Source organism: Fonsecaea multimorphosa (assembly GCF_000836435.1).
Source record: "Fonsecaea multimorphosa CBS 102226 unplaced genomic scaffold supercont1.14, whole genome shotgun sequence".
NCBI lineage: Eukaryota > Fungi > Ascomycota > Eurotiomycetes > Chaetothyriales > Herpotrichiellaceae > Fonsecaea > Fonsecaea multimorphosa.
In genome coordinates, this window is record NW_015971648.1 from 321,701 (window position 1) to 334,317 (window position 12,617).

The following is a 12,617-nucleotide window of genomic DNA, read 5'->3' on the forward strand; positions in this document are numbered from 1 at the left end:
CAGAGCCAGAGTCAGAGCCAGAGTCAGAGCCAGAGTCAGAGCCAGAGTCAGAGCCAGAGTCAGAGCCACTATCAGGGTCGCTATCAGAGTCACCGTCAGATATAGCGCTTGAAGCTGCGGAAGCAGCAGAAGCAGAGCCAGGGCCAGAGCTAGAGTCCGATGTAGCGCTCGAGCCCGCAGAAGCAGCGGAAGTGGAGGCAGAAGCAGCCACCGACGGGGATGACGTCCACTGGCTGTCATACGTCGTGCCAGAAGCAACAACGGTGCCGAAGCTAGACGGAGTCGTAGATGTCGAAGAGCCAGTAGCATCAGCAGGAATATTCAAGGTTTGCCCAATCTGCAAATCATCCCAATCAACCCCTGGGTTCGCAGCATTCAAATCATCGAAGGAGCAACCCAAGGAGCTTGCAATAGCCCAACCATAGTCGCCAGCCACGACGGTGTAGGTGTTCGATGCTTGAGGAGGAGCTGGCAATGTTGTAGTACTGCTACCGACGTCGGTCGTTGTGGAAACAGTCGAAGACACGCTTGTGCTAACAGTCGAAGTTGTCGTGGTCAAAGCGGAGGTCGACGTCGCAGTGACCGCAGACGCTGGGTCCAAGGAGGGCTGCGGCGAAGTTGTCGTGCTAGCTGCTCCAATTGCTGAGAAAGGCGTGTTTGAATAGCTTGGTGGCACGGTGGAGGAAGATGTTGCGCTCGAAGAACTTGAACTTGGGAATGCTGGCATCATCATGGAGGATGATGTTGCAGATGAGCTAGATGGGGATGTGTAGACAGACGAGGCACTCGTTGAAGTGCTCAGGCCAAAGGTCGTGGACGATGATGTTGCAGATGAGCTAGGTGCGGATGTGTAGACCGCTGATTCACTCGTAGAAGTGCTCAGGCTCGAACTGTCAGACGTACTTGAAGATGCAATGGCAGAAGACATCGTGGAAGTAACAGCAGTATCGGTAGATGTCGTGGAAGTAAACGTCGTGGTCGAAGATATTGAGGCTGCGGTTGATGTTGGACATGTCCCGCCTGGTACATTGAGCACCTGACCAACCAACAATTGATCCCAGTTGACACCCGGATTTGCCGCCTGAAGGGTGTCGAAATTGACTGTCAAGTTATTTGCAATCGTAGAGCCGTCATCACCAGCAGCAACTGTGTAAGTACAAGGTAGTGCAAGCGTTTGGTTTGTGCATTGTACAGACTGGTAGGTACCGTCAAATGGACTGGGATATTGCCAGCTTGAACAAGTGTTGTTGGTCGTGATCTTGACGGATTTGACGTACGCTGAGAACGGAGCGGCGCTGAAATTCGTGTATCCTCCGCCCCAGTACACAGTACCATAGGGAGTACTTGGGTCCCCCGAGCACCAGAGGCCAAGGTGCAGGCGGGAGGGTGTCTGAGGGTATTGGTATGACCCAGTTGTTGCGCCGTTGTTGGTCAAGGTCCTGACGGCGACACCGTCGATAGACCAAACCAATTGGTCCGGTTGCCAATCTAAGGCGTAGGTGTGGAATGTGTCTTCAGGATCGTCCACAGAAGGTTGAGACCCGCGGTCAGAATTGCCAATCTGGCCTTTGCCGAAGTAATTGGTCTGTACGGCCCCGCTGGATGAAGCAAAGTTATTTCCCGACCACTCCCAGTCTATTTCATCTAGATCGTCTGACATCATGACGGAACTTGTGATGATCCCGGCGCCAGGCGCGGCTTGAACAACCACCTCGATATGTCCAAAGAGAACATAAAAGCGAGTCCAGATATACGGGGCGTCGTATCGTTTTGCAAAGGTAAAGTTAGCACCGTTCGGAGAACCGTAGCCAACGGTAGCATAGTCGGCTAGGATCCAATCCGAAGGAGTTGAGGTCTGTTGGGTGAAATCCATGAAATACTCGCCAGTTGTCAAGCCGGGGATCGGAGGGCATGAGCCTACATTATTCGTTGTCAGCAGGAGAGTGAGTGGAAGCGAAGGGTTAATTGAACGCAAGCTCACTGACCATTTAGAGGATTGCAAGCCGAGGAGGATGATTGCGCGCTCACCAGCCTCAACAAGGCGGTGAGGATTGTTACAAGCAACGATAACAGAGTTGAGGGAGTCATCTTCGTGGACAGAAAGATGGCTACGAGATTCCGAACACTCTGGGATATGAAGATAAAGGAGCAGGGAGACTGTTTACGGATCGAGAGTAAAGTAGTAGAGCTCCCAGATATTGAGGGTGTGGCAGACAATGGAGTTCCAACCATTCACTTACCGGGTAACCCGTTGGGTGTGTTACAGAACAAAGGAAACATGACAATGGAAGGGGTCTGCTTGCGCTGCACATAGCGGGCTATATTTTTGGCATCGATGTTCATTGTTGCACATGGGCTGCATCACTGAAGAAGACATGGTCACGGCGAGACCTGTGCCTAGGTAGTCAAGCATGATGTGTTGGGGGAGTACTTCGTCGAGAGAGTGAGAGAAATGAAAGGAGAGGACGAGATGGAAAAGGCATGGATGTTGTGAAGCTCTTGGTGCGATCTTCGGGACAATCATTGTCCGTTCCGGCTCGCCGGATCCGTCCTCGCCATACCAAGTGGGCGCCAAGCTTTTCAATGACTAAAAGTTTCCCCGAAACTCTCTCCCGACAATCCCCCTTCACTGCCGAATACTATGAAGATCCCTGCCCGTCACCAATCCTTCGTCCCACAACTTGAATGGTTTCAAATAGATGATCAATGGTACAAGAAATAGACACTCTGCTGTCAAATAACTTCAAACTGCCGAATACACCATCATTTCCCACGATACCATTTTCCCTAGCTACCACATCAAGGAACAATACAAGTTCCTGTTGCAAGGGCCTCGACCAGAAACCCTGTAGCTGGAGCCACACCAATACATGGACCAGGAGAGCAAGATATCTGTGTGATGAGCCCTATACTAGTTGCCGTACTGGTTGACTCTGAGCATGTTGTCGGTGTTGCCGCACAGACTTCGATGATCTGGAGTCTGTATTCTGTGAAGGGCAAAATATTCGTCAGTGTTGTCTGACCGGCGTCAAATGTGAAGGCTCCTGCTGTGCTGGTGGTGGTCACTGGTGCCATAGATGTGGCGGGCCTCGAGCCACCATCGCTGATGTTGATGGAAGTTACGCTTGTGGTTTGAGGAGTGCTCGTAGAGCTTCCCAGGCCTCCCGTCGAGGAAGAGGTTGAGCTATACTGGCACAAAGCACTTCCCTCAACACATGACGTGACAAAGACCGTACCGGTGGAAGTAGTCGTCGTGGTGAAAACAGCATATGAAGTGCTCACGGTTGGTGAATTCGATGTCAATGCTAGCGTGCTTGTTGTTGTGGTCGCAGCTGAAGCCGTTGTGATCACAGCTAAAGTAGTTGTGGTCGAAGTAGGCACTGGAACCACGGTCGGTCCCTGGGTTGGCTCTCCAGAGAACGACGGCTCTGGCTCCGGCTGATGTGCTGTAAGCCTCGAATATCAAGGACAGGAAGTTGCATAAAAGCTCTTGAACTGCTGCAACGCCACTCGTGGGAACTTACTGTTGCGAAAATCTCTCCATCCGGACCAAGTATCAACAGAGCTGAATTCTCAACACCTGTATTTTTCAATCAGCTTGAGCACAATAAACCTCTGCACCGACCTTGCAGAGCAGTGCAGAAACAGCTCCACAAATGATTGTGCACGCAGGAAGCCTATCAAGGTCTCAACTGCGACGTGCAGCAAGCCGAGTATACTTACCTCCTTCTTCAGACGCAATCCCAACCGAATCGACTTCGCCAAATTGAGTGCAGACAGTGTCCGCAGTATCATAGGCACCGTTGAAAGTGACCGCTAAGCAAGCCCCGGGAGTATTCTGGCGATTGTAGTTGATACACTCTTCAATGCAGGATCCCAAGTCAGTTGTGTCGGTAGTTTGAGCGATGATAGCGCCGTCATATGTGTTAGCGCATTGCAATTGCCAGGTATAATTCTGTGGAGTGAGGTAGAAATATCCGTCATAAAGCGTGCAATCTGGGTCGGTCGTGATAGGAGCAGATGACTGTCGCGATACTAGCTTTTGACTGTCAGTGAGGGCCAAAGCTAGCGTGTGCAGAGACTTCCCAACCTTTTCGGTATTGCGATGAGGATAGTCGCGTCTTCCAGGGGCGTGTAATAGTCCTCCCAACCCATGCGGTGCCAAACCTTCGCGTCTGCTTGCTGCGGCCACCGCATGTGCAGCAGGTGCAATGAGCAAAAATGAGAAAAATACGGCGGAAAGCATCGTATGGGTATTGACTTGGCTCTAGGGATAGAGCAGAAGTCAGGTCTTCTCGGACAATGTAAAAGAAGGGTGGTGTTGTGGTCGCACGGTCCTTTCGAAGTATCCGATTTAGCATTGGAATGTTGCTTAACAATGTGGTCCTTACCCGCCATGCTGCTTGTATCTGCACAGTATCCTGACTTCCTCCTGCTTCAAGGTGTATCACCACCGAACTTTATGAATGGAATAGAAGTCTGGAGGAGAAGGGTCGGATGCGGTTGAAGGTATGTCCCATCGTAAGGCTGCCTCGCAGGCACCTCCCACCCTCGAGAGTACCTTGCGGTCATCGACTATAAGGACATGTTCAGAGCGACACATGACTTGCAAATTTATGCCAGTTGGCAAGACAAAGCTAAAATGCTTCTCAAGACGGGCGCGATGCAGAGAAGGAGCCAGGTTAAATAATGAACGTGTGCTGAGTTCGAGCATAATGACAAGCGAATGTTAAGGCTAGTGAGGCTGACCGCAGCGACTCAGGTCTTTCTCCTCCCTGCCTAGAAGTACCCGAGAAGTAAAACACGTGGACCATCTATTATGAGCAGACACGCCCAATCATAGATGGAACGCCCCATGGCCCCTGAACACGGCGGTGAACCACGACTTTTCTTCCCCAAAAGTCGGACCACGGCTCCAGTTTCCAGGTGCCAACGCGCATGGGCATCTCGAAAATGAGAAATCTCCTCCTCCACGCGGCCACACCTGTTTTGTGCCGAGATTATTTGACACCACTCATTTTGCAAAATCTTGGATAGGTCCACTAGGAACCAAGTCAAAGTGGTCATTGCCGACTAAAGAGATGGCGGTGTTGATCACACCAGGCCTTGAACAGCATCAAATCGACTTGCTCCCGTTTCTCGGCCTAGTTCTGAGGCTCCGAGTTTGAAGTGTTGTTGCTGGCAGTGTGGCTGTCCCAATATCTTGATATAGCCTTCCTTGCAGTCTCGTTCTGGAATTCGGCGCGTGCGCGAAAGAGGTTGAACACGGCAAATTCCAGGACGGTCATTACGTAGGTTTCTGGCTGAGCTTGAATGCGACCCCAGAGCTGGGTGAGATAGTTTTCGAGAATCTGGAGGATCTGTGGATCCAATTCGCCCGTTGGACTGTTCTGAGCCATCTGTAGCGCTTGTCGAACGGTGGTCTCATATGTCCGGGACATTGTTGGTGAGGATACACAGCGCGGTGAACAATGTGCTCTGGGATATAGCGACCTTGATGGGTGTTCTCCGTTAACGTCTTGACGATAAGAGTGGTGTCGGCTGAGGAGGCATCTCAAAGTTTCGAACACAGGTCCAAGGTCGGGGTTTTTCTAAGCTGACTCAGAGCCTCATAAAATCCTCCTCTTGGAAAATTGGGCGCGAGCAAGGACTGAGGAAGGATGGTCGCACAGAGCAGAATATGCTCCTTTGGTTGACCGACAAGAATGGAGCGACCCACAAGTGCAATGTGCCCAAAGACCTTCCTAATAGGCCCTGTCTATTAGGCTAGAGAGGCATAGGTGAGGCAACTGTCGAGTCGTATGTGATCATGCAACGTGAAGGACTACCACTCGACCACGAAGGGGGGGAGCAGCATGGCTGGGTGGCGATCTGCGCACAATCCGCCCGACACAGCCAGAGCACTGAAGCACGTAACAACGGTGTTTCTTTTTTTCCTTTGGTTTACCACGGATGATTTCCTTTCTAGACGACAGAACCTACACGAGCGTACATGGACTTTATCTGATCAGCAAACTTCCCCTTCCTCCCCGCGATAGGCGGTCAAGGACCGTCACTCTCCATGAAGGTTTGCGTTGGGATTGAGTTTTCGGATTTAAACTTCGCAAGTAGAAACACTGGGGCAGTGATGGAGCAGCGCGGCGTGACCGAGCAGCAAGGACATGCAGGCTTCTGTTCTTGTTCACGTTCACAGAGCCAACGGCTTTTCGACATTTGGTAGCGAACAACCAGACCAGAAAAGCTAGTATCGACTCTCGGATCATGCCGCAATCCTCAGGTCACGTCAGTCACGCCTCAGTAGTCAACAACTGCTGGGGTTTTCACGTCGACTGGCTTGTGGCCCCGGGTAAATTCCGACCACCATTCCCACCATGAGAACTCTATCAACGCGCTCAGGTTTGGCTTTTACAAGCCAGCAAACTTACGGCGTCATAGACTTTGGGATACCGAGTGCGATTTCTTGCAATCACAGCTCGCGAATTGGCGACAGAGTACACCTGTACCGGGGATGCCATTGTCGCACCCCCTGGCTATGCGCCTTGGTTGAACCGAAGCACACCAAATATATTCTCAAATCTGGAGTGACAAGTCAGACGCCCTACAGCCAGGCGATGGCCCTCCACGAGTTCGAGGCTCAGGTGCACGTCGCCAAAGAGTCAAGACAACGAGTAGGCCATGCCAAAAAACCAAACACTATCACACCAAGCTAATGCACGCTGCTTTTTTGGGGATGCCTATCGAAGATCGATCATACCTCGACAATCTGCTCCCACGGTCGACGAAATTACCTATCCCGAGATCGTGGTGCGCTAGTCGACCTGCCTTCAGACTTGGTCCTAGATCATGAAGCGGTATCAATGTGCTATGAGGGAAGACAAAGGAAGCCATTCTTTCGGCAGCCATCAAAGACTGGGTGGTGCCAACCGTCGCAGGAAGACTAGATTTCGAGATCAGATGAAATTTACGATTGACATGGCACCAAGTCATGGCACCGATGGCAGGGGGCGGGCCGACCAGGGTGCTTTCGGACCAAAGATGAGAAACAAAACTATCACACATTGATAGTCGCACGAGCCCGGATCCTGCATGAGAGTGACCCAGGTTCGAACGAGATAGCGAATAAAGGTGAGGGAAGGCTTGTCACCCCACACGCTACGCTGGCCTCCTGTGACCTTCGTTGGCATAGGTATGCGAGGATGCTGCACCGCCGATCCGCTTCCCGAGGATGTTCTTCTTAAATGACTTGTGGACGGCCGGACCGAACCACCCAATTGTGGTAGCTGCATGGCAAGATTCTCCTCTGCCGGGCATTGGCTGGGATGCATTTCTGTATTTGGGGCCTCGGGCTCGGGACACCGTTGGAACTTGCGAGAGGGTATCTGCCTGCAGGTGATACAAGTGGCACAGCTGAGCGACTGCTTCTCGTCAAAGCTCTGTACTGTTTCCTACATTGCAAGACTTCAAAACTAGTCACCAAGCTGTCTTCTCTCAGCTCAGCGGAGACATGCTGCTCTGGCTGATGGATGCTGACTTCGGTACCGAGTTTGGATTCTCATAGCGGAATTGCAAAACCGCCCACAAGACCCACGACCCGAGGTTTTGAGCCCCAGAATTTTGTCGACTTGGTCATGGGATTCCGTCACAACGCATATCCCGGCTATGCTCTATAGCCAATCGTATGATTTACCAAGGCAAATCCAGTTGGCTAACCGGATCTGCATCCAGCACGAGGAGAGTTCACCAGCTATGAGTACTACTCTTGTAAGAACGCATGGATGATTACGAGGCAATGAGAAGGTTTTCTGGGTGTTGCCAGCCCATTGGAGGGCTCGCACCGGTGGATGCTGGAATACGAGTAATCGACACCTCGACCCAGGTAATCCCGGTGATAGTTTCTCGGCGTACGCATTTACTCTGCTTTTGACAGGTACTATGGAGTGCAGGACACAACTCGGGCGCAAAGTCAACAGGGGTTTGTGCAGAAGAGCTAACGCGGAGGCCGGGACTTCTGCACCTGTACGCGGGAGCCAGAAACACAGCCACACTGGCGCTCTGTTTATACGCATTGGGATGTCAGTGACAAAAGTCAAGAACGTGCGCTCCGGCACGCCAACCGATGATGGTGATGAGGATCAGACGCATGGACCTCTCTTATTTGCCGCCTTCTGCAGTGGAACCTGGGAAAGTGAGCATCCGTGGGGCGCCCGGCGACATGGTGTGTGCTTCACCAGCCTAGGGGAAACCCGGGTGTCCGTCGGTTTATTCTGAGCTGCTCGAACATGACTAACTACTCTTTTGGATCGAGGTTCGTTGACAATCAACCCCGTGAAAAAGCCATAAGTTCATGGGTCAGAGCTGAACTCACTCCACAGCTGGCATGGGCGGAGGAGGGTTTGAAGCTTTTGCCCTAACTGGTCAATGGAGGAGGCACCCAAGAGGTACGGATATTCATGGCTGCCGTCCGCACCAACAGATAAGTTAGCTCGTCAGGCTATCAAGGGGAAGCTGGTGGTCGTGAGAGGCTGCCCCATCTGCAACTACTCCGAGCACAATGCCACATCCCTCAGCTCCCACCACCAACCTACCATTGGACGGCAACCTCCTGCCCTATTTGACTTATGCGGCTCTATCTGCGTCTGTCCATCCCTCTTCTCGTGCTATTCAGCTTGAGCTCTTCTAATTTGTGCCACAGACCAATCAGTTATCCCAAAGTCAGCCCTCGATTCGCCGGCCCACACTTCCAGACGTCCAGCTGTCATGCATTGCTCGCTCTTGCACCACTACTTATGGTCAACCTCCTGGAGACGTCACTCCACCTGGACCAGCTTGACCGGTTCCTTTTGACCTGATGCTTCAGTCTCTGGGCTGCCCGTTATAGCCGATTTCAAAGCTTAACAGGGGGTTCAACCGGGATTCTGGGGGTTGACCGAATCGTGATGCTGTGTGAAATCGGCTTGAACCCACCATGGAGAAAACAGAATACGACAATTTGAGGCAGACAGTCTGCAGATTGACAAATATTGATGCTGCAGATCCAATTTTCGACGCACCAGACCTTGAAGCTGGATCCAATGCCTGTGTGAAGAGCCCCGACCACACTAAAACCCACGCTGCAGCTTCTGGGCCACGTACTCATTCCATCCTTGGAATTCGAACCGAGAGCTGCATAGGCTCCCGACATTGAGTACTGTCGTCTCTGTTTATATCTTAGGGTCAAACCTTCACAGATCCAATACCAAACCATATTTCGCCGACGCCATCGGACGTCTGCACATAGCCCACCTTTCTTGTGAAGATCCCATATGGCATCCAAGTCTGTGCTCAGACACACTTGGAGAGAAAGTTCGTGATTGGGACATAAGGAACGCGGCTTGGAACATGAACTAACCATGCAAAAGAGCTCTGGCGAGCTTGGCTACCTGGGTAGTCTGGAATGATGGTCGTTCCAGTTTCTCGCATGACTCCGTGGTCTCTCTCAACAATGCCATCAGTCAGCTCTTCGTGTTGCGGGCCGATATTCCGCAATCGCACCTTCACGAGCTTAGACAACAACTTGCAGTGGTCACTGGTGGGGAGCTGAAGTTTCCTTGCCGTTTTGCCGATGCGAAGGCCGATCCCTCTGCGATTGCTTTGATCGAGCACCAGGATCGAAATTTGGTGCTTAGTCCTTGATTATGTACACGCATCTCTACTGAGATGCACACGAGTGAAGTGCATTGAAATTGGGGAGCCCTCGGTGACGGCGGCAAGGCTGATATACTTCTCCTTTCTTCAGGCAAGACTTCCGCGGAGCCAAACGCCTGAGTCGTACTGGTTGTGCACAGGATGTCCACGTGGTGCTTGCCGGTTCTTTCCTGGTACTATGGGACTCTCCATAGCGACTACGAGTCGAGGAAGTTGCGTATCCCGACGCTTAGACACCTGGGCCGGAACACGAAATGTGGCATGACCTGGGCTTGGGATCTGGATAACAATGAGAAGCCAAGCTTCAAGCTCACTCGAACGACCTCTCAAGCTCACGAGATATCTCTAGAGACCTGACCTACGAAGGCTTACACTTCCATGCTTCTCTCTCAAGGCCGAGTGCCTCTCCTATCGCTTTCCCAGCTCAACGTTGACCGCGACCGAAGAATGGAGAATACGATGCGGGAAGTTCTTCCTCCTCCCATGTCAAGACTCATACAGTGTCAATGGCAACATTGCTTGGATAAGCTATCAACTTGGACTAGTTGTCACTCCCTTACCACCCCGGACAACGGGTGCTTCGCTAAGTCATGTTCTGACTTGTATCATTTTTTACCATGAAAACGGAAATTTTGGCCACTGAAATTCTCGAATCTATGCCACAAATCAAGCACAAGTTCGGTACCATGAGATGATACTCTCCCAATGGCTAGCAGAACAGTCTTGATAGGGTTGATGTGCACTGGCGTCGATATGGTCGAACGACGAGCGATCAATGAGGCTCGCGAATGCGTCGATGTAGAAATTATTCTTTCGACCGAACCGACGATGTCGACATGATATCTGGATTTCTATGGCTTGATGAGGTGCTGTTGAGTCACTGCACTTTGCGAGAGCTCATGAACAGGCAAGTGGTGATATGAATCCATCGTCTGGTGTGGGAAAACGTACTTTTCCCTTTCCCGTCTATCGTGTCGAATTGAATCCCAAGAGCTTCACTGAATCATTCGGCGGACTTCGTGAATACCTTGCTTGCGGATTTCCCACCGACAAAGCTCTTCTGTCCAGACCACTTGGTATGCTGCTTCGCAACACAATTCAAGCTGTTTGGTATGATCCTGTTCTCTCTTCCGAGTGGAGCAAGTTGACAGACATATAAGGACATCAGAAACACACAGCAACGAACACCTTCATTGGTGCCATTGCTGAGGTTCAAGAGACTGAAATGGAGGCTAACCTAGAGGTTTGCTACACACTGTGCCATCTGTGGACATGGTGGGCATAGATGAGTTGGATTACCACCTATTATGCGTAGCTTATGAGCATATCTGTTCAACCCCAGTAGGTCTGTTGAGTGGAATTGCCGGACCACATCCGGCGCTTTTAATCTGTATGGACTTGTCGCCCTTCTTTTCGCAAAGATGTAGCTATGAATTGAATCACGGCTAGTGAGGACGACAACAACAACAACAACAGCACCAACGCAAAGTTGAAGAATTGCTCCACCGGATTCGTGATGGTACGGAGAACCAGACAGTCGTATCACGCATCTCTTTCCTCGAAGAAATCTCGAGATGGCCGTGTGATTCGATCCCGTCTTCAGAACAGAGTCAATAACCTTTATGACCCTTCATCCTGGCAAACTATCGATAGGGAGCTCGAGCCAGTCTACCTCCGAGTGAAACAGGCGCTTTGAATCCCAATCTGGTACAGGCTACAAGCCAACTGTGCTCCTATCGAAGAACGGCGAGATGGTGTACTATTTCAAGTCGTCGGCAGTCGATCCGCCAGCCTTTATTTACGTTGGCAAAGACAAGGTTGAGAGTGTGCATTGCGTCCTACAACCACGCAATACAAATGTCTGACCGTAGATACAGATGAGGATTTGATCAAGTTCGGCTGGGACGAGGATGTTTGGTGAGGCTTCCCACCCACATGGCTATCAGAGGAAGACTTACTCTAGCAAGGGTACTACTGTTGCATTCGGCTGAACTCGGGGACACGGTTCGCTGATACTGCGTAGTTTCACGTTGACAACCTATCGAGTGCCCATGTCTACCTGAGGTTAAAACCTGGTGAATCGTGGACATCGATTCCACAAGCTTTACTCGAGGACTGTGCCCAATTGACCAAAGCGAACTCGATCGAAGGTAGGCAGAGGAGGTCACTTGCCGCACGGTGTCACTCGCAATGAGTTGACCATCTTTAGGCAACAAGAAAGACAATATCACAGTCATTTACACGCCTTGGTCGAATCTGCGAAAGGATGCCTCCATGGCTACAGGTCAAGTATCGTTCCACGACCCGAAGATGGTCAAGAAGGTCCACGTGCCGGCGAGGCAAAATCCCATCGTCAATAGATTGAATAAGACTCGAGAAGAGAAGTTCCCAGATCTGAGGGCCGAGAGGGAAGCAGACCAAAGGGAGAGACGAAAGGTCGAGAGAATCGCGCGGGAACAGCAAAAGGCCAAAGATCGCGAGGAGAGACAGCGACGGGAAGAGCTGAGATGGCAGAAGGATCATGCCTATGACGACATGATGAGGGAGGAGAACATGGTGAGCAACCAGGACAGGGACCCGACCTTCTTTGAGGACGACTTCATGTAATAGAGAAAGAATGGGGCCACCGCAGCCTGCCACGCGGGGAATGAGGCTGAGCATGAAACAGCCGAACGCCTTTCAAGCGAGAAGCTTTTGCGATGCCCCGGATCATTTCATTTCCACCAAAACTCAATGGTCCGTAAAGACCCATGTTGATCTGGATCTCCTTTTCTCTTCAGTCTAGTTTGTCTGTTATACTCCTTTTATGCGTTTATTGAGACTGTCTTTATCGGAGTCTTCGGGTAGATGTCTCTTTGTACAACACACACATAATTTCTGGGGCGCCCACTCAGGCATCTGGCTGCCTGACCTCATTGACTCTCACCTCCCAC

General features: G+C 51.3%; 4 protein-coding genes across 4 annotated transcripts in view; 1 reads left to right on the forward strand and 3 right to left on the reverse strand.

Annotated features, from left to right (window-relative positions):
* Window positions 1-2,343, reverse strand: part of Z520_07150 (uncharacterized protein) — a gene marked incomplete at both ends in the record, with an annotated part of 3,287 nt that extends 944 nt beyond the window's left edge. Inside the window, 2 exons of the mRNA XM_016777649.1 lie at window positions 94-2,127; window positions 2,241-2,343. Coding sequence (XP_016631159.1) covers window positions 94-2,127; window positions 2,241-2,343 — 2,137 coding nt within the window. The remainder of the gene's footprint in view (window positions 1-93; window positions 2,128-2,240) is intronic.
* Window positions 2,344-2,799: 456 nt separating this feature from the next.
* Window positions 2,800-4,246, reverse strand: Z520_07151 (uncharacterized protein; the record flags this gene model as incomplete). Its single annotated transcript, XM_016777650.1, has 2 exons — window positions 2,800-3,446; window positions 3,724-4,246. The coding sequence occupies 2 exons, from the start codon at window positions 4,244-4,246 to the stop codon at window positions 2,800-2,802; spliced, it is 1,170 nt and encodes a 389-aa protein (XP_016631160.1).
* Window positions 4,247-5,144: 898 nt separating this feature from the next.
* Window positions 5,145-5,441, reverse strand: Z520_07152 (uncharacterized protein; the record flags this gene model as incomplete). The annotated part of the gene is made up of 1 exon (XM_016777651.1): window positions 5,145-5,441. One exon carries the CDS (start codon window positions 5,439-5,441, stop codon window positions 5,145-5,147), a length of 297 nt encoding a protein of 98 aa, XP_016631161.1.
* Window positions 5,442-11,435: 5,994 nt separating this feature from the next.
* Z520_07153 (uncharacterized protein) lies at window positions 11,436-12,291 on the forward strand (the record flags this gene model as incomplete). Its single annotated transcript, XM_016777652.1, has 4 exons — window positions 11,436-11,508; window positions 11,562-11,596; window positions 11,708-11,834; window positions 11,894-12,291. The coding sequence occupies 4 exons, from the start codon at window positions 11,436-11,438 to the stop codon at window positions 12,289-12,291; spliced, it is 633 nt and encodes a 210-aa protein (XP_016631162.1).
* Between the last annotated feature and the right edge of the window lie 326 nt (window positions 12,292-12,617).